Here is a 20,831-nt window from a genome sequence, read left to right on the forward strand (position 1 = left end):
CTAAGGCTGAACTCACACAAGAGTATTAGCAAAAAGAGGACTTAGTGTCTTATCATTTTCATTTAACGCACAAACGTTAAGCAGTGTCTCACCCTGGACATTTTACAAGAGATTAAGCTGGCTGGATGCCTTTGCAAAAAACAGTGCCCTAAAAATGTGTCATGTTTGGCCAAGATGCTCATCCAAGAATGGAAAAGGCCACGTACAGAATCCAAGCACCCGAGGGTGCTCTACTCCCCACTGACCCTTCCCAGGAGCCCGGGCAGATCCCAACAGGGCTTCCTCCTTGTGGGCATGCATAGGATCCAGGCTGGCAAGAGCGACCAGGCTCCTCCTCCCGCACTCACAGCCCCATGAAAGGGGAGGGGAGGGGAGGGAACCCGTCTACCCAACTGGTGGGCTCACTCCACCTCAAAGGACAGTGCAAGCCACAGCCATGACAAAGCAGTGGCAAGGGCTCCTTTCCTCATTTGGCCACAAAAACATAAAAGTCAAGAGCTACGCGGAAAATTGTTGCAAAACAAAACAAGAGTCCATGTGTGTGCTTTTCCTCCAGCAGGAAAAAGCTTCCAAGAACACTGTTAACAGCAGCCCCATCCCAGCAGGCGGCAGCAGGAGGTAGATGGTTTAAAAAAAAAAAAAAAAAAAAAGTTTAGACGTTTTTAACTTTTTAATGAGCATGAACTATTTCTGTAATTATATCAAAACAAATACAATTTAATCATCCACTTTCACTGGGTGAGGTGGCTCACACCTATAATCTCAGCACTTTGGAAGGCAGAAGACGACAGATTACTTGAGCCCAAGAGTTCAAGACCAACCTGGGCTACAAAGTGAGACCCCATCTGTATAGAAAAAATAAAAAAACTAGCCAGGCATGGTGCTGCATGTCTGTAGTCCCAGCTACTCAGGAGGCTGAGGCAGGAGGACTGTTGAGCCCAGGAGGTGGAGGCTGCAGTGAGCAGTGTCTGTGCTAGTACACTCCAGCCTAGGCGACAGAGTGAAATACTGTCTCAAAAAATAAAAAACAGTCCACTTCCTAAGGCTGCTTTTCTGACAATATGTATCAAGATCCTTAAACATGTGCTAGTCCACTTCCTAAGGTTGCCTTTCTGAGAATGTGTATCAAGAGCCTTAAAAATGCACGTACTCTTTCTCAAGTACCTCTACTCTTCTACTTCTAGGAACAGTGAGGAAATAAACACATGAGCAGAAATAACAACAGAGGTAGGCGAAAATATTGAGCCCTGCACAGGCTTGGCATTGCTCCATGTGCTGTACCATCCTCACAGCCTGTCTAGGGGGTGGATAGTATCCTCTATCTTTACAGGTGAGAAGCCGAGCCACACAGAGGAAGTGAAAAAATGGAACAAGGAACCCTGCTCCTAACCAGGACAACACAGCTGCTGCTTCACAGCCTTGACTCGTTTTTTTTTGTTTTTTTTTTTTCTGTTTTTCCCGAGTAGAGTCTGGCTTTGTCGCTCAGGCTGAAGTGCAGTGGCATGATCTCGGCTCACTGCAACCTCCACCTCCCAGGTTCAAGCAATTCTCCTGCCTCAGCCTCCCGAGTAGATGGGATTACAGGCGTGCACCACCACGCCCGGCTAATTTTTGTATTTTTAGTAGAGACAGGGTTTCACCATGTTGGCCAAGCTGATCTCGAACTCCTGACCTCGTGATCCACCTGCCCTGGCCTTCCAAAGTGCTGGGATTACAGGTATGAGCCACTGCGCCAGCCAGCCTTGACTCTTATGCGTTCATTCATTAGAATTTTTGAGGAATTTTAGTAACATGGGGGAAAGAATATAAATGGAATATAGTGTAAATTGTAGCAAAAAATAAATGCAGAAGCAAAGGACTGGCAATGCACACCAACACATGAACAGAGCTAATCACCAGTTCACGCAACTACCGTGTGTTTTTATATTCTTCTGTGTCTTTCAAGTTTTCATCAATGAACTTGTATTGATTTTATGATAATAGCAGAATTCCTATGTTTGAGACAGAATGGAACCATGGCAGCCTGAGGTCTGAACTTGCCAGAGTGTGCGAGTATCTGCAAATTGCAGCATGCCCGTCTGTGCTTGCTGAAGCCTGACCTCCACAGCTAGAAAAGTCCTGACACTGAGGGCCGGGTGCAGTAGCTCATGCCTGTAATCCCAGCACTTTGGGAGGCCGAGGTGGGTGGATCATGTGGATCAGCCTGGCCAACATGGTGAAACCCCGTCTCTACTAAAAATACAAAAATTCACGGGGTGTGGTGGTGCACACCTGTAATTCCAGCTACTCGGGAGGCTGAGGCAGGAGAATCACTTGAACCTGGGAGGCAGAGGTTTGCAGTAAGCCAAGGTCATGCCACTGCACTCCAGCCTGGGTAACAGAGCAAGACTCTGTCTCAAAAAAAAAGTCCTGACACCTTGAATGGTGTTGGGAAAACTGGCTACCCACGTGCAGAAGAATGAAGTTAGACCCTTATCTCACACATATACAAAAATCAACTCAAAATGCATGAAAAAACTTAAATGTGAGACCAGAAACTATAAAACTACCAGAAAAAAACATAGAAGGAAAACTTTAAGACACTAGATTGGGCAATTATTTTTTTTTTTTGGTATGATCCCCAAAACACAGGCAATAAAAACAAAAACAGACAAATGGGATTGCATCAAAACTAAAAACTCTGCCAAGGAACCATCAACGGAGTGAAGAGACAACCTACAGAATGGAATCACATATTTACAAGCCATTTATTTGATAAGCGGTTAATATCCAAAATAAATAAACAACTCAAGTAACTCAACAGCAGGAAAACAAATAACCCAATTAAAAAATGGGAAAAGGATCTGAATAGATGGTTCTCAAAAGGAGACATACAGATGGCCAACAGGTCTATGAAAAAGGGCTCAACATCACTAATCATCAGGGAAACGCAAATCAAAGCCACAAGGAGCTATCACGTCAAACCTGTGAGAATGGCTATTAGCAAAAATATGAGCAATAACAAGTGCTGGTAAGGATGTGGAGAAAAGGGAACCCTTGTATGCTGTTGGTGACAATGTAAATTATTCTGGCCATTACAGAAAACAATATGGAAGCTCCTTTAAAAATTAAACAGAGAACTACCATATGATCCAGAAATTCCACTACTGGGTATACTGTTGACCCTTGAACAACATGGGTTTCAACTGCACAGGTCCACTAATACGTAGATTTTCTCCCACCTCTGCCACCCCTGCTACAGCATGACCAACCCCTCCTCTCTCTCCTCCTCAGCCTACTCAACGTGAAGACGATGAGGATGAAGACTTTTATAATGATCCACTTCCACTTAATGAATGGTAAATAGATTTTTTTCTTCCATATAATTTTCTTTTCTTTTTTTTTGAGACAGAGTCTCGCTCTGTTGCCAGGCTGGAGTGCAATGGTGCGGTCTTGGCTCACTGCAACATCCACCTCCTGGGTTCAAGCGATTCTCCTGCCTCAGCCTCCCAAGTAGCTGGGATTACAGGCATGCACCACCATGCCTGGCTAATTTTTGTATTTTTAGTAGAGATGGGGTTTCACCGTGTTAGCCGGGCTGGTCTTGAACTCCTGACCTCATGATCCACCTGCCTCACCCTCCCAAAGTGCTGGGATTACAGGCGTGAGCCACCGCATCCAGCGCTTTTTTTTTTTTTTAGATGGCATCTCACTCTGTCACCCAGGCTAGAGCGCAGTGGCGTGATCTCAGCTCACTGCAACCTCCGCCTCCCAGGGTCAAGCAATTCTCTGCCTCAGCCTCCTGAGTAGCTGGGATTACAGGTACCCGTCACCATGCTCGGCTAATTTTTTTGTATTTTTAGTAGAGACAGGGTTTCACTAAGTTGGCCAGGCTGGTCTTGAACTCCTGACCTCGTGATCCACCCGCCTCAGCCTCCCAAAGTGCCGGGATTACAGGCATAAGCCACCTTCACAACATTTTTCTCTAGCTTACTTCATTGTAAGAATAGAGTATATAATACAGATAACATACAAAATATATGTCAATTGACTAGGTTATCAGTAAGACTTCTGGTCAACAGTAGGCTATTAATCGTTAAGTTTCTGTGGAGTCAAAAGTTATATATGGATTTTTGATGGCACAAGGGGTCAGTGCCCATAACCCTTATGCTGTTCAAGGGTCCATTATAGATCCAAAGGAAATTAAAATCAGTATGTGGAAAAGATACCTGGAGCATTATTCAAAACAGCCAAGAGATGGAATCAACCTAAGTGTCCATCAACAGAAGAATGGATAAAGAAAATGTGGCAGATATACACAATGGAATATTAGCCTTAAAAATAAAGAAAATCCTGTCATTTGCAACAATATGAATAAACCTGGAGGACATTATGTTAAGGGAAATAAATCAAGCACAGAAAGACAAATTCCACGTGATCTCACTTATAAGTAGAATCTTAAAAAGTTAAACTCAAAGAAACCAAGAGCAGAATGGTGGTTAGCAGGAGCTAGGGAGTTGGGGACATCGGGGAGGTATTGGTTAAAGGATATCAAATTTCATTTAGAAGGAATACGTTCAAGAGATCTATTGCATACCATGGTGACTAAAGTTAATAAAAATACATTATATACCAGAAAATTGCTAAAAGAGTAGATTTTAAATTTCTAACCACACAAAATGGTAAATATATGACATCATCTATATGTTAGATTTAGCCATTCCACGTGTGTGTGTGTGTATATATATATACAAACATCGTGATGCATACCACAAATATGTACAATTTTTGTCAATTAAAAAAATAAATTTTAAAAACAAAATAAAGTCATTGACACCTGACAAGGATTGACAAATCATACCTCAGGTAAAGGAAGGGTAAACAAATTAAACAAAGCTTGTATGTGAAATAATGAAAACTTAAATCTCTATACCCTTCCATATTTTTAATTATTGTGGTAAAATACACATAACATAAAATGGACCATTTTAGCCATTTTTGAGTGAACAGTTCAGTGGCATTAAGTCCATTCACTTTGTTGTATCAACCATCATCACCATCCACCTCCAGAACTTGCATCTTCCCAAACTGAAACTCTGTCCTCACTAAGCACTAACTCCCCGCTTTCCTCCCCAAGCACCTGGCATGCACCATTCCACTTTCTGTCTGTCTGAATCAGGCCACTCTAGGGACCGCTAAGAAGTGGACTCATACAGCATCTGTCCCTTCACATCTGGCTTATTTCACTGAGCATGAAGTCCTCAAGGTTCATTCATGTTATAGCCTATGTCAGAAGGTCCTTCCTTTCTTTTCTCTCTCTTTTTTTTTTTTTGAGATGGAGTCTCACTTTGTCACCCAAGCTGGAGTGCAGTGGCGTGATCTCGGCTCACTGCAACCTCCGCCTCCCGGGTTCAAGCGATTCTCCTGCCTCAGCCTCCTAAGTAGCTGGGATTACAGGCGCACGCCCACACACCTGGCCAATTTTTTTTGTATATTTAGTAGAGATGGGGTTTCACCATGTTGGCAAGGCTGGTCTCGAACTCCTGACCTCATGATCCGCCCACCTTGGCCTCCCAAAGTGCTGGGATTATAAGCGCGAGCCACGGCACCCGGCCTAGAGTGTCCTCACTTTCTATGGCTGAATTCTATTCCACCGCGTGGACGAGCCACAGTTTCTTGATCTATTTGCCCATCAGTGGGCCCTTGGGTTCCTTCCACATTTCAGCAGTTATGAAAAATGCTGCTATGGTCATGGTCGTGCAAATACGATGCTGTTTTTCACTTTTAATTTACATGTACTATTTTTGTCATGTCCATTTCTGGAATTTTATTTATTAAAAGGATTACAATTGAATTATCTACTGTCTAAGGCCACTTTTCTGGCAATATGAAGTTTTTTTAAAGATGGAGTCTTGCTATTTCCACAGCCCCGCTTCCTCCACTCCCTGTCCAGACCAGCCCTGAACATTCCAGTCGTCTCTGAACTGGGAAAGTATCAAAAACACCATACAGAAACCACCCAGCCACAAAGGGATTGAGTCTCTATTTGCCACAAATAGAGAGGGTGCTCACCGCCTGGGAAGACACTTCCAAAGCGGCGGGCTCCAGGAGGGCAGGCCCACGGCTCTCTGCACCTCAGCTCCCCAGAGTGTAAAATGGGCACTGGACCACCTGCCGCAGGGCCCTCCCAGCTCTCCAGGCTGTGCCAGTCTCAACATCCCACACCGCTGCCATGGGCTTCCTCCTGCAACCCCAGTACTTTCCAGTGACTTCCTCACATTAATTACAAGGATTATCTAACAGTGTGGCTCCAGTACTGACAGACGTATGCAGGAAGGAGAGCTCTCCTATGCTGCTGGGGCAGAGAAAACCGGGAACAGCACTTTGCTGACTGACTCAGGAATACTTGGTCAAGCTGAAGTATGCACACCAGTGACCCGCCAGGCTCATGCCTGCCCTTGGGATCCTCCGGTGCTTGTCTGAGGAGTCAGGAGGCGGTGAACAGACACAATCGCTGCAGCCCTGTCTGTGCGGACTGAGCATCCCGAATCCGAACATCCCAAATCTGAAATGCTCCAAAATCCGAAACTTTTTGAGTGCCAATGTGATGCTCAGAGGAAATGCTCACTGGAGTATTTTGGATTCGAGATGCTTGACTAGTGAAAAAATAATACAAATATTCAAAAATCCAAAAAAAGATCTGATACCCGAAACACTCCTGACCCCAAGAATTTCAGATAAGGGATACTCAACCTGTACTTTCAAAAAAGAGAAAATAATTTCATTATCCAGCAACAGGAGATGGGTAAGTGAGCTCAGGTTCATCTGGAATCCTGAATTATAGTTGAAGCAAAATGAACTACAAAGAAAAGAACTACAAAACCAACCTGGAGAAGTCTCAAAATTACGGTGATCTACATAGAGAAAGCTTGTTGCAAAAGTGTACATAAAAAATGATTAAAATGTTAAACACACAAATACCCCAGCTGTCACAGGGATACGTAAGAGGTGGGGTGAAGGGGCTGGCAACACTCTCCTCCATCTAGGGCCACACAGGCGTCCCCTCCTTGCTGTCTGCTAAATGGTACCCACACACCTAACTTGATAATAATGCAGACAGAGCCATAAACATCATACAGCAACACAAGTAACATATAAACACAGGCTGAAAATGAAGAGAGAGCAGCCCCACTTTAGAAGAAGAGTCATCACTGTAGGCAGGAAGAGGAGGTATGGAGGATGGAACTTCATTATAGATGATGCTTTCAAAAATAGATGCTTTATACACACATATGGGAAATATACATGTGAGTTATGGGGAAGGGGGGAAGCACTGATTCCTTCTTTTCCCTCCTAAAGTGAGACCATACTCTCATGTCTAACTACAACTCTAGACTGTAAATTGCAAATCAGTGCATTCAGCAGCCAACAAGAATACTGTATTTCTCCATGTGGAGCTGGTCTTTGGATTTGCTAGTTATGCTGAATATAACTGGCAAATAAACCATTTTTATTAATGGGGAAAATTCAGAGCCCAAGAGTAAGAAATATATAATAATAATAATAATAACAACAATAATAATATAATAAGTACAAGGGTAAGATTTGTATTGAAGAGAAAATTTCAGCTGGTCATGGAGAATCACATCTATAATCCCAGCACTTTGGGAGGCTGAGGTGGGAGGATCACTTGAAACTAAGAGGTCAAAACCAGCCTAGGCAACACAGCAAGACCCCATTTCTGCCAAAAAAGAAATTAAAAAATTAGCCAGGCACGGTGACATGCGCCTGTAGTCCCAGCTACTCAGGAGGCTAAGGCAGGAGGATTGTTTAGGCCCAGAAGTTTGAGGGTACAGTAAGCTGATGCCCCTGCACTCCAGCCTGGGCAACAGAGCGAGATCCCATCTCTAAAACAATACAAAACAAAGCCAAAAAAGAGAGAAAAAATGTCTTAGGACTTATTACAGAAGCTTTTACGCTTTATGGTATCTGACCAGTCTAGTAAGTCGAGCATATAAACTGCTAGCAACAGGAAAATGAATTCTACATAACATCTACATAGTTCATATATACATAAATATATGTACATAAATCTAGATATGTCATAAATATATAAAGTCTACAACATGATGTGCATATTTGAGCAGCAGATATCAGATGTCCTGAGATATGATTCACCTGTTGAAGTTGTACAAGTCAATGGTTTTTAATATATTCGCAGAGTTCTACAACTATCACCACCATCAGTTCTAGAACATTTCATCACCCTAACATGAAACCTTCAACCCATCAGCAGTCACTCTCCATTTTCCCTTAAGAGTCCCTCACCCAGGTCCTGACAACACGAACCTCCTTTGTGTCTCTGCAGGTTTATCTATTCTGGATAGTTCATATAAATGGAATCACACAATATGAGGCTTTTTGTGTCCAGCTTTTTCTACTTGACACGGTATTTTCAGGGTTCATCCGCACCGGAGCGAGTGTCAGAATCTCGCTCCTTTTGAAGGCGGAATAACATCCCATTATGTGGACGGATCACACTTTCTTCATCTACCCATCAGCTGATGGGCCAGATGGTTGTTTTGATTTTTTTCCTAGTGTAAGGGTTCCGCATTTTCGATGATTCTAAACAAAGCAAACTCCCTGCCCCCTGCATCAAGTTCACCTCCTCCTGCAGGGAAAGGGCTCCCGGGCTCACCTTCTCCTCGTCCGACCTGAGCACGCTGGAGACCTCCTGCACCACCAGCTCCAGTGCCTGCTGCCGCGGGTCCTCCTCAAAGGACAGGAAAGGCGGGCCCTGGAACAGAGGGGCAGCATCTTTTAAATTACATATCTGTTTAAAGTTCTGAAAAATTGAGAAAATGTACTAACACATCTTTCTGTTAACTCTGTGCTTCTAAATAGCAGCAATGGCTAAATATCAGTAGGTTTGCACATCCAAGGAGCAGCTGGTGATGGATTGTGCTCAGTGGGCAGGATTCAGTTATGGGAGAAGGCTGGGAAAGGACAGGAACCCGGGAGCAAACCTGAAGATGCTGCAGGAAGGCAGCGAAGGGTGTTTTGAATCTTCCTGCTGACAGCATAAGGAAAGAAATGGACTCTTGGGGCAGGGCTGCTTCGTGCAAATCAGAGGATCTGTGGGTCTAGCGGTGCACCTTGCCCAGCACAGCAGGCTCCAGGCTGTGTCCTCCCTGATTGCTAGGGACAGTCCTTTATTCTGGTCTAGGAGAGGCACCTCTCCCTGTTGCGTGTGGTTGCTGTGGCACAGTTACTTAGGGTGCCCCCCCATTCTCCTCTCCTACCCCCCAGGGACTAGCCTCTCCCTGGGATCTGAGAGGGTGGCCAAGATTCCTTGGCTGGAAATGAACCCGCCTGGTGGCTGCCCACAGAGTAGACTCCTCAGCCCCTACTTCACAGCCCTCTGGAGCCACCTGGCCCCAAGGTTCACCTGTGCCCGTGGCGCTGCATGTTCCCCCAGCATCCTTCCAGGAAACTCGGTCAGCTCATATCTGTTCTGGTTCTTCCAATTAAAAATCTCCAAGCAAGGCCAGGCATGGTGGCTCACACCTGTAATCCCAGTACTTTGGGAGGCCAAGGCAGGAGGATCGCTCAAGGCCAGCAGTTCGAGACCAGCCTGGCCAACATGGTGAAACCCCGCCTCTACCAAAAATACAAAAATTAGCTGGGTGTGGTGGCACACGTTTAATCCCAGCTACTCAGGAAGCTGAGGCACGACAATCACTTGCATCCAGGAGGTGGAGGTTGTATTCAGCTGAGATCACACTCCAGCCTGGGTGACAGAGTAAGGCCCTGTCTCAAAAAGAAAAAAAAATCTCCAAACGAGTGATGCGCAATTAAATGAACAGGACCACAAGGCAACAAGACCAGCGTTTTATAACAAAGAAACCAGGGCTTATATGGCCAACCAAGTCTTGTCTTTCAAAACTAAGCTCTCGAGAGGCCAAACGTGTATGTCAACAACACAACCCCGGATCGAAACTCTCCTTGAACTCTGTTCCTGACATGCTGTAGAAAGCACACCATGTTTAAATAAGCTCCGACTGGGTGGTTAAAAAACACGCAGCCCCACAAGCTCCCATTGTATCTCATCTCCACTGTGGTGAGCTAGGTCCAGCTACAAGGCACGACTGAGGGTGGGAGAGGGGAAGCGGTGTAAAACCTTGCCGTGGCAATTCCAGCAAGCATGGCGCAAGTGAGCAAGCGATGAGGTTATGCTGTGGCTATTTCTCAAGAATTCCCAATGACCCGCGTAAACCTAAAAGTGACAGAACATTTTGATTTATACACTTCTAACCTCACCCTGTTCTTGCACTGTCTATCTCATCCCCAAAAAATCAGCAGAGAATTAAATGTACTGCTCGAGAGGGCTGAAATCACACTTTCAGGGCTGCTCTGCTGGCATTCTCTGTGGTAGGAGCTTGTTTGAGTGGGACCTGCTGGCCAGGGCCATGGTCTGAGCTTGGTGATGAGACGGTTCTGTGCACCAGGCTCTCTGGCCTGAAAGAACAGAACCCAGCACAGAGGCCAGTGCCAGGCAGAGAACCATGAGCAGGCAACATGCCAGCAGCTCGGAGGATGCAGTGGAGAAACAATGTACCTTCTGTAGTAGCCTAAAGATACGCTGTCGCCTTATACCAGCCTGGGTGCAGACTCATGCTCCCCTGGGGCAGCAGATGCAGTGTTTACCCTCTTCCCTTGCTACCTTCTGAATTCAAACCTTGAAAAGAGTTTGCAGCCGGGCGCCACGGCTCACGCCTGTAACCCCAGCACTTTGGGAGGCCAAGGCGGGCGGATCACGAGGTCAGGCGATCGAGACCATCCTGGCTAACATGGTGAAACCCCATCTCTACTAAAAATACAAAAAAAAAAAAAAAAAAAAAATTAGCCGGGCATGGTGGCAGGTGCCTGTAATCCCAGCTACTCAGGAGGCTGAGGCAGGAGAATGGCGTGAACCTAAGAGGCAGAACCCAAGATCACACCACTGCACTTGAGCCTGGGCGACAGAGTGAGACTCTGCCTCAAAGAAAAAAGAAAAAAAGAAAAGAAAAGAGTTTGCTGGGAAACTTAAGGTCAAGGTGTGGTCTCACAGAGAAAATAAGTTATTAAGAGAGATTGCTTTTCCTTTTCTGATCTGCCTAGTCCTTGAGTTTCAGGAGCAGGGCATACCTGCCTGCCACACACAACCACAAATTCAGGTACCTCTGCATCTCTGCTGCTGTGTCAATGCTGAGAGAACCCTCATTCCAGACCCCATTCCACTTAGACTAAAGGAAGACTTTGTGTCCACATGGAAAAAGAAACACACAAGAATTGCCAGGAAAACACTGGAAGAGAAAGACAAGGGTGACTAGCTCCACCAGATATTAAAACTGACTATAGAAACCCCATAATTAAAACTGTGTGGCTCTGGTGCACCAACAAACACATGCACTACAAATGAACAACATAACCATCCTGAAGGGGATGGGAAAAATACGGATATAACCTAAGAAGCTTGGAAAACTGTATCTTGACTGCATATAAATGCTATAATCCAGTAAATGTGTTTCATAGGTTGGGAACTCAGAAACTACTTTATGCATATACTAGAACTGAACACATAAGTAGTAAGTAAATAAGACAGCAGGTGTGCAATGTCTTACTCTTGGAGAAGGGAGTTAAGAATAAGAAAGGAAAAAACTAAAATGAACTCTGTACTGTTGGACTAGAACCCAAGGTACAGGATACAATCATGGTTTTTAAGATAAACACAGAGAGAAATACACAGAAATATAGACATGTGCACACGTGCTGGTATACACACGTATGTTTGCTATTGCTGAACACTGAAGGGGAGCAATGAGAACCAGGCGGTAACGAACACACCCAATGCCTAGGTCTTGGTTTCTAAACATTTCTCCAATAAAAGGAATCAGGGCTGCTTGAAGAAGTGGCTGAATCCAGGGCCTGTGGGGAGCCAAAAACAAATATTTTGTGGAAACGTGAAGTAAGGAAATGAAAAAAAAAAAAAAAAAAAAGTGGGCTTGATGGAAGAACACAAGAGGCTACTCCCAAAGGAGCACCCTGATGGCCCAAAGGAGAACAACTTAAGCAACTGATTCAGTTTGGCTCTGATTGTAACCCCCACATGTCAAGGGAGGGACCTGTAATCCTCACCTGCAGAGGGAGGGAGGTGACTGGATCATGGGGCAGTCTCTCCCATACTGTTCTCATATAGTGAGTTCTCACAGGATCTGATGCTTTTATAAGTGTTTGGAAGTTCCTCCTTCCTTCTTCCCTCTCCTGCCGCCTTGTGAAGAAGGTGACAGCTTTCCCTACCATCATGATTGTAAGTTTCCTGAGGCTTCCCCAGCCATGTGGAACTGTGAGTCATTAAATGTCTTTCCTTTATCAATTACCCACTCTCAGGGAAGTCCTTTATAGTAGTGTGAAAACAAACTGATACAACAATATAATAAATAGTGACAGTATGGGATTATAACCCACAGAATAAAATAAATATCCATGAGTCTATATTGAGCTAAACAATCAGATAAATATCTCATTGGAGGAGAAATGACAGTTCTCTCTTGCAGTAGAGTTCCAAATAATAAAGACAGTAAGGAAGAGGAAACAGAAAGTCACCATCAAGCGAACTGCACCTGCGTCATCACTACACACAAGACACACCAATGGTTGCGAAATCAGTGAGGAAAAGTCTAAGGAGCAACGGGATCTGTACAGGCTCAAAGTATCTCCCCACACTACCTGTTAACTACAGCAGGAAAGATAAAGGAGGTGACATGATGTGGATCTGTGTCCCTGCCCAAATCTCATGTCGAATTTTAATCTCCAGTGTTACCAGAGGGGCCTGGTGGGAGGTGACTGGATCATGGCAGGGGGAGTTCTCATGAATGGTTTAGCACCATCCCCCCTTGGTACTGTACAGTGAGTGAGTTCTCATGAGATCTGGTTGTTTAAAAGTGTGTAGCATCTCCCACCTCTTTCTCTCCCTCCTGCTCTGGGTCATAGAAGCTGACCTTCACCTTCCACCATGATTGTAAGTTTCCTGAGGCCTCCCCAGAAGCAGAACCTGCTATGCTTCCTGGACAGCAGAACCATCAGCCAATTAAACCTCTTTTCTTATAAGCTACCAGTCTCAGGCATTTCTTTCTGGCAATGCAAGAATGGACTAATACAGGAGGAGACATAAAATACAAGAGGATGACTCCAGCAGAACTCACCTTAACCAAGGCACCAAGCTCAGCATCCTCTGCAACAAGACACACTGACATCACAAGCCCCATACACAGTGCACACCACTTCTGTGGTTTGTATTATCTCACTCCAACCATATGAAAATGCCAGGCAAATGGAAAGACAGCAAAATAATGATCAATAGTCTTCAGTTATCAAGGTCATAAAAAACAAAGAAAGACTGAGAAACCCTGACAGACTGCAGGTGATGAAGAAGGAACAACTCAACAACACAGGTATCCTTAATGGGACCCTAGAATAATACAAGGAGACAGGTGGAAAACTGGTGAAATTCAAAGAAGGCCTTCACTTTAGTTGTTAGGCGTTGTGACAATGTTAATTTCTTTCTTTTCTTCCTTCCTTCCTTCCTTTCTTTCCTTTTTCTTTCTTTCCTTTCTTTCTCTTCTCTCTCTCTCTCTCTCTCCCTCCCTCCCTCTCTCTTTCTTTTTTGAGACGGAGTTTCGCTCTTGTTGCCCAGGCTGGAGTGCAATGCTGCGATCTCGGCTCACTGCAACCTCCGCCTCCCGGGTTCAAGCAATTCTCCTGCCTCAGCATCCTGAGTAGCTGGGATTACAGGCATGCACCACCACGCCCAGCTAATTTTGTATTTTTACTAGAGATGTGATTTCTCCATGTTGGTCAGGCTGGTCTTGAACTCTTGACCTCAGGTGATCCGCCCTCCTCAGTCTCCCAAAGTGCTGGGATTACAGGCGTGAGCCACCGTGCCTGGCCTAATTTCTTGAACTGTTACATTACATTAATCTCATTGTGTTATGAATCATAGTAACATGGCACCAATGTTAATTTCTTGGTTCTGATCATTGAGCTGTGGTTACGCAAGGCTGAGTGAGGAATATATGAAAGCTGAATTATTTTTTCAACTTTTCTGTGAAACCAGTTCAAAATAAAAAGTTTAAAAAATAAGACTTTAAAGAGAGCAGCCCACCTTTATTGTCTCACTATGTGCCAGGCATTTTGCTAAATGCCTCACCAGATCTGATCTCACCTCTAGGAGAGTGGATTTTGTTTTCTGGTTGAACCCAAAGTTTTCCCTTCTGCAGATGATGCACAGAGACCCTCCCAGGATCGCACAGCTAGGAGGGTAGAGCTGGAGCACAAAGCAAACTCGCAACCAGCTCCAGAGCTTCCCCACAGGCTCTTCCATGGGCTGAAGAAGTGCCTTCCCTCCTCAGCAACCTACCAGGGGCCCGCAGGAGTGGAAGTTAGCGTTGGGGGAATTTTAGTTGATGTGAACACTACACCCACACTTTCCTGAATTCCTGTCTTGTTGGGAGAATGGGTGAGTGCAAAGAACAAACTGAACTGGCGCCTATTCCTGGGTTTTGCATTGATGACTTGCAAAGTCACCAGAGCCTCCTTTAATGTTGATGCTTTAGAAGTGAAAAACAAAGCACATTAAACAGCTTGTTTTGCCCAGGCCTGGCTGGCTCCCAAGACAGAAGGCCTGAGTCCAGATGGGGGAATGGGCATCACCACTGTTTCTCCTCCTCCAGAGGCCCATCATTCACCCCACTGAGACCAGGGCCTGCCCCGAGCCGGCTTTGTGCTGGGCACTGGGTCTGGCTCTGCCCGGACAGCCCCTGGCTCTGCCCCAGCTCACAATGCCGGGAGCTGACCAGGGCATAAGTGACTCCGGGGGGGTCGGGAGGCGGGCAGGGCGGGGAGCATCTTGGCTGAAGGGGAGGATCAGGGACCTCTTAGCTGAGACCCAAAAGATTTAGAGAAGTTAAATAAGAAGGAAAAAAGATAAGAATTCCAAACAAAAGGAATGACCTGCGGGAAGGCCCACACAGGAAAGGTCCCTGGACACTGGAGCAACAGAAGGGGTCAGTCACGGTGGAGGGTGCAGGGTTCACAGCCCCAAAGAGGCCCAAGTTCCTTCTACTGGAGGAGGGAAGGGCCGCTCCATGGCCCTTCCCCACAGGGGCCACCACAGTTCTACCAACTGGCTTCCTACACCACAGCCACTGTCATTGGTCAAGGAGTTTGGACTTCGTGAGCACAACTAGAAGGTCATTATATAATGCAAAGACTCTGAAGTCTGGTGGCCACTTTTTTACTTTTTAAATGCAGAAACTCCTATTCAAGTCAGTACTATTAATAATATGTTCCAAGTCCACAGAGCATCTTTCTTTCTTTTTTTTTCCACAAAGACCACAGTGATCATAGTCTTGATCATTTGCATTTAGAACATTCCTCTAAAGAAACCCTGGGCTGAAGGACTAAAGAAACAAACAGCGTTGGGGACCCTCCTAGTCCGGGACCTCATCCCACTCAGGTGGGCCGCTACTAGACAAGCCCAGAGCACAGGCGACAGAACACAGGCCTCGCTTCGGGACAGGTGCTGCCCACACGTGGGTGGTCCAGACAGCATCAGCCTTGGGAGGAGTGCTGAGCAGCCCGTGGGCAGGGGCCATTGGAGGCAAGCACGCTGGATCCCAGAGTTGAGGATACTGTAGGACAGCAGTCCCGGAGACTCCCAAGGGGATGCCGGGGATGTAACTGATTATCATGGACCACTTTGTAAATATTGATGTAATCGCAGGGGAGCAAAAGGAAAATCTCAACTGGTGCTTTTGGATACCATAATATTAGTTCTCAGTCTAAGGAGCCTGACCTGAGACTGAGCCTGTTCTGGGATCTTCTGTTCTGTGTGACCAAAGAGGGAACACATCAATGGGAGTTAGGGGTCTGCAACATCACACCAAGTGGAGAGACAAGAGTCAAAGTTCAAACAACTGCTTTTACGTGGTGCTGGGTGAAAGAGGAACTCTATTTACACTGTTGGTGCGAGTGTAAATTAGTTCAACCATTGTGGAAGACAGTGTGACGATTCCTCAGGGATCTAGAACTACAAATACCATTTGACCCAGCGATCCCATTACTGGGTATATATCCAAAGGATTATAAATCATGCTACTATAAACACACATGCACACATGTTTATTGCGGCACTATTCACAATAGCAAAGACGTGGAACCAACCCAAATGCCCATCAATGATAGACTGGATTAAGAAAATGTGGCACATATACACCATGGAATACTATGCAGCCATAAAAAAGGATGAGTTCATGTCCTTTGCAGGGACATGGATGAAGCTGAAAACTATCACTCTAAGCAAAGTATCACAAAGACAGAAAACCAAACACCGCATGTTCTCACTCATAGGTGGGAGTTGAACAACGAGAACACATGGACACAGGGCGGGGAACATCACACACCAGAGCCTGTCGGGGGCTGGGGGGCTGGGGGAAGGAGAGCATTAGGACAAATACCTAATGTAAATGACAAGTTGATGGGTGCAGCAAACCAACATGGCACATGTATACCTATGTAACAACCTGCACGTTGTGCACATGTACCCTAGAACTTAAAGTATCATAATTAAAAAAAAGGAAAAAAAAAGAAAGAAAGAGGAACTCTGATGGATAGCAGGTGTGTACTAGCAGCTTCTCACCAGTGATTCTCAACCATGGGACACCCTCACAGTGTGCTCCCCAAGCCTACTGAGGCGGATGTGGGGGGCAGGTATGTGTGTCACTAAGCTCTCTGGGTGAGACCCCTGTGATCCCTGCACACCTGGCGTCCACCTGGCGTCCACCTGGCCAGCAGGCAGATCAGCAATGGTTTCCTCTGAGGTCAGTGCAAATCACTGTCACATATAATTTAGACCCCTTTCTGGAGTGAGGGTGGGAATCCGAGGTCCCCTGTGATATGGGGAGTCAGTGCTGCTGCAGTAGTCATCAGAGAGCAGGAGGACTCCTCCGGTGCTGAACAGTCCTTGGATCCTGGAAGGTGCGAACCCCACTGTTTGGGATAACACATTAACAACTCTACTCTCTGAGCTCTTCTCGCTGGCTCTCATTTGAAGGAAACATTTAGGTCTCCAAGTTGAAACTGCTTCCCACAAGGGAACAGGCTGCAGCCACCGATGGGCAGACCTTGGCAAATTCCTCCAGTTCACGGGCCTCAGTCTCCCCTTCTGGAGAAGGAAGGGGCTTGGCTAGAAGAGTTTAGGGTTTCTTTCCATCTTAAAATACAAAGATGGGGTAAAACTTGGAATGGGAGGAGTTATTATCTCCATTGGACAGAAAATTCCACTTTTCAGACAGAATGTTGAATGTGATTAAGTTATTACCAGTGTCTTCTCAATCCCTAAGCGACAGGCCAAGAACTGGTCTCCTCCCTGGGTAGGACAGAGTGATATCAGGACAAGGCAGAGGCAGGAGGGGGAGCACTAAGCTGTGGCTGTCCGGGCAAGAGCGGGCTTGGAGTGTCAGCCCTAATCCGGGATTAGTGGGAATCGAGGTGGGGGAGGGCAGTGAGGAACTCCTGCCAGAGTCAGGGCAGCCACGAATGGACACAGCAGCCCCTGCTCTCCCACACCACCATCACTGTCACAACAGCGATGGCCCAGGATGCTGGGATGTGTGTGACAATCGCTGGACTCAGGGTGGCCAGGAATGCAAACACCACTACCTGCTCACCCACAATGCCCTCACTGACACAGCAGGGATGGCTCAGGATGCTGGGAGGGTGTGTGACCATCACTCACAGGGAGCCCAGTCACCCAGATCCTATCTGCCTGCAAAACCTTCCATTTGAATGCAAATCAAATGACATTCCCAGGCATCAGGGCTGTGTTCCCCCACCCCCGTCCCCAGGAAAGTAAGCAATACCAAAAACTGACATCACAGAACTAATGGACTATGTCCATGCAAAAATGCCAGAGATGGCCCTGGGTTGCTTTGAGCATGAATCCGGGACACTGTTGCCTCTTCCAGGCAGGAGGTCAGAAGAGACAGATGTCTGAGACTGCAGTGTGTGGCCAACAGCAGAGAGAGAACAGAGAAGGTGCAAACAAGGTGAGACCCTCTCTCCTCTCCCTGAACACAAATCCTCCCTGCTCCCACACAAAGACTCAAGTAAAAAGTTTTCATCCAAAACTTTCAAATATTTCCTTCAGTGTTCTCAGATTGACTTGACCAGCCTAAGACAGATGCCAGGGACATCCTCTTCTCTGCCTCTGGACACTTCAGGCAGATGGGAATACGGAAGGATCATATCCAAGGGGATCATATTTTCTGAAGCCAATCCACAGATGTCAGGAAACGAACAATCCCAAATATACAGGAGGTAGGGTCACTGCCTCTAAGCCTGAAACTCCAGAGTTAGAAGCTGAACTTACAGGTCATTCACCCAACACGTGCCTGCCTCCTACAAAGGACACAGATGAGACTGGTGCCCAATCACGCCACCAGCCTGGAGGGGACTCAGCCTCAGAAGCCTTGATACCAGGTCAATCAGGGGTCAGTGACGGCAGCTTCCTAGGGAAATACCTGCATTTGCTCCTGGATGTGAGGCCAACTGGGGTGGAGGACTCCCACAAGAGACAGCTGGTTTCCCTGAGATGCTCTCCAGCTCTGGACAGATGAGGCACAGATTCTGGGCACCACGACAAAAGTCAGTCAACTGACCCTGAAGCCTTTTTTCCTCCAAAAAGTACAGTCATTTATGTTCTTTTTCAAGAGTTCAAAGCAAGGTCTCTTGATTTGTTGGATGGCTGCTAACTGATAGTCAAAGCTTTTTTTTTGTTTTTTAATTGCATGGCCATGTCTTCCAAGGCCATGGCACAAGGACCAGGCACAGGGCCCGCCATGGAATATTTTGAAGGTTGATGGGGCCGGACATTGAAAATGAGCAATTCTGCTATTTCCACAGCGAATGACCACTGAGCCGCACAGGCAGGTGCAAGAAACTGTGGCCTGGAAGGGCGGAGCAGCCGCCAAGACTAGGGGTGCCTCCCCAAACCCACCCAGGCTCCAACTCCGCCTGTGAAATGCCTAAGAATAGTGCACGCCAGGAGCTTGTTATTAAACTAAGATGTCTTAAAAGCAAAAATAAGTCAACGAGTAATCAGCGACTACAGAAACACCCACAGGACTGTGAGGCAGCAGAGGTGAGACACGAGGCCCTTAGCTTGCAGGCCGGGGCATCTAGGCTCACATGCCAGCTCTGCCGCCCACGAGCTGTGTGGCACTGGGCAGGCTGCTTGCCCTCTCCGGGCCTTGGTTTCCTCGTCTGTAAAGCAGTGATAACACCCATGTCCCGGGAGTTGTGAGGATTCAGAGATGGCAGACGCACCGAAAGCCTCGGTAGGATGTCTGCCCAGCGGCTGGCCCTCAGCAAACGGTCACTATTTTTATATGCCAAGAAATGCAAGTCTTTGGAGATAAATTATTGGTGAAATTCAGCTCTATGAGAGGCGGAAGCACATTGGGGTCACGGCTATTCATGTATCATGTGCAAGCTCAGTAAGTGTCCGATTGGGCACGGGAATTCGCCCCGGGACGCCAGGCAAGGCAGGTACTGGCTGGCGCGGATGAGCACTTCTGACAGTCCCTCCAACCGCCAGCCTGTCCCTCGCGGAGCCCAGGGCCTGGAGCACCTGCCGTTTGGAGAATAAAATCAATCACTTTGTCTTGTCTCTCCGTCAAGGGGCCTCGCTCCCCTGTCTCTCTCCTAACTCTCGAGGATGGTCTGCGCTGGGGGGAGGACTCACTTCGCCTGGGTCAGGGGCTGCAGTGACGCCTCCAGGAAAGACCTCGGCCCGGACCGCCCGCCACGGCATCGGCCGCCCCCCGGCCCGCAGTCCCGGAAACTCACCCCTTTCCTCTCGGCCTCTTCGTTCAGGGCGGTCACCCAGGCCGCCTGCCACTGGCTCCTCCAGCTGCCCAGCGTCAGGATCCAGGAAAGCAGCGCGTCGGATCCCGGGCGCGGCCCCTCTCCAGGCTCCACCGCCCGCCGCTGGGGCTGGGGTCGCGCCCTGGCCAGCGCCCACTGCGCCAGGTACAGGCCTACCGTGGCCAGGGCCGCGACGAAGAGCGACACCAGCGCGAGCCACTGCGCCTCCCCGAGCCACGAGCCCAGCCGGGCCATGGCCATGGCGCATCCCCGGCCCGCCTCGCCCCAACTTCCCCGGCAGCCCCGGGCCGGAGCGGCGGACTCAGGACACGCGCTGGCTGCGGCCGCAGCGCGCTGGGGCGTGGAGGGGGCGCGGCGGGGTCGGAGCCCGGCGAGGAGCGTGGTCCGGGGCCTCCGGGCGGGGCAAGCGGGGAGGAAACGCGCGGTGGCCGCGGCCCGGGCTGAGCGCAAGCCCCGCACACCTGCGGAACAGGGGCGCGAGCGGACCCCGCGGCCCGCGCTCCCGACTCGGCGTCTGGGAAGTTCCTGGGCCGCTGCGGGCCGCGCTTCCTCCTGCGCGCGCCGCCCCGGGCGTCCCGCCCGCGGCCCAGCGGTGGCCGGAGGAGGCTCTGGCCGCGGGGCTGGGCGGGGCGGGGGCGGGGGCGGTGCCCGAGGGAGGGGGCGCGGCCGGGCCTGCGGGGGCCGTAGTCCTCCCCCCGCTCCCAACGCGGCGTGCCCCCGCCCCCTTAAAGGCCCGGCCGCCCCGGCCCCGCCACGTGCGCGCGTCGCCCGCCCCTCCGGCGGCTGCCCGCGGGCCGCGAGGTGACCCGGGCCTCCGGATTCATCAGCCCGACCCCGGCGGCTGCTGTGCGGCTGCCTGGCTTGGC

The 20,831-nt window shown here is 48.1% G+C and overlaps 1 protein-coding gene across 2 annotated transcripts in view; it reads right to left on the bottom strand.

Moving 5' to 3' along the window:
- Positions 1–20,570, bottom strand: part of C2CD2 (C2 calcium dependent domain containing 2) — a 70,033-nt gene extending 49,463 nt beyond the window's left edge. For both annotated transcript variants that reach the window (XM_054468609.2, XM_063659765.1), the window contains exons 1-2: positions 19,927–20,570; positions 8,678–8,776 (exon numbers count right to left, since the gene is read on the bottom strand). In XM_054468609.2, coding sequence (XP_054324584.2) covers positions 8,678–8,776; positions 19,927–20,205 — 378 coding nt within the window. In that variant the 5' untranslated portion in view covers positions 20,206–20,570. The remainder of the gene's footprint in view (positions 1–8,677; positions 8,777–19,926) is intronic.
- Between the last annotated feature and the right edge of the window lie 261 nt (positions 20,571–20,831).

This window comes from Pongo pygmaeus, chromosome 22 (assembly GCF_028885625.2).
Source record: "Pongo pygmaeus isolate AG05252 chromosome 22, NHGRI_mPonPyg2-v2.0_pri, whole genome shotgun sequence".
NCBI classification, from domain to species: domain Eukaryota; kingdom Metazoa; phylum Chordata; class Mammalia; order Primates; family Hominidae; genus Pongo; species Pongo pygmaeus.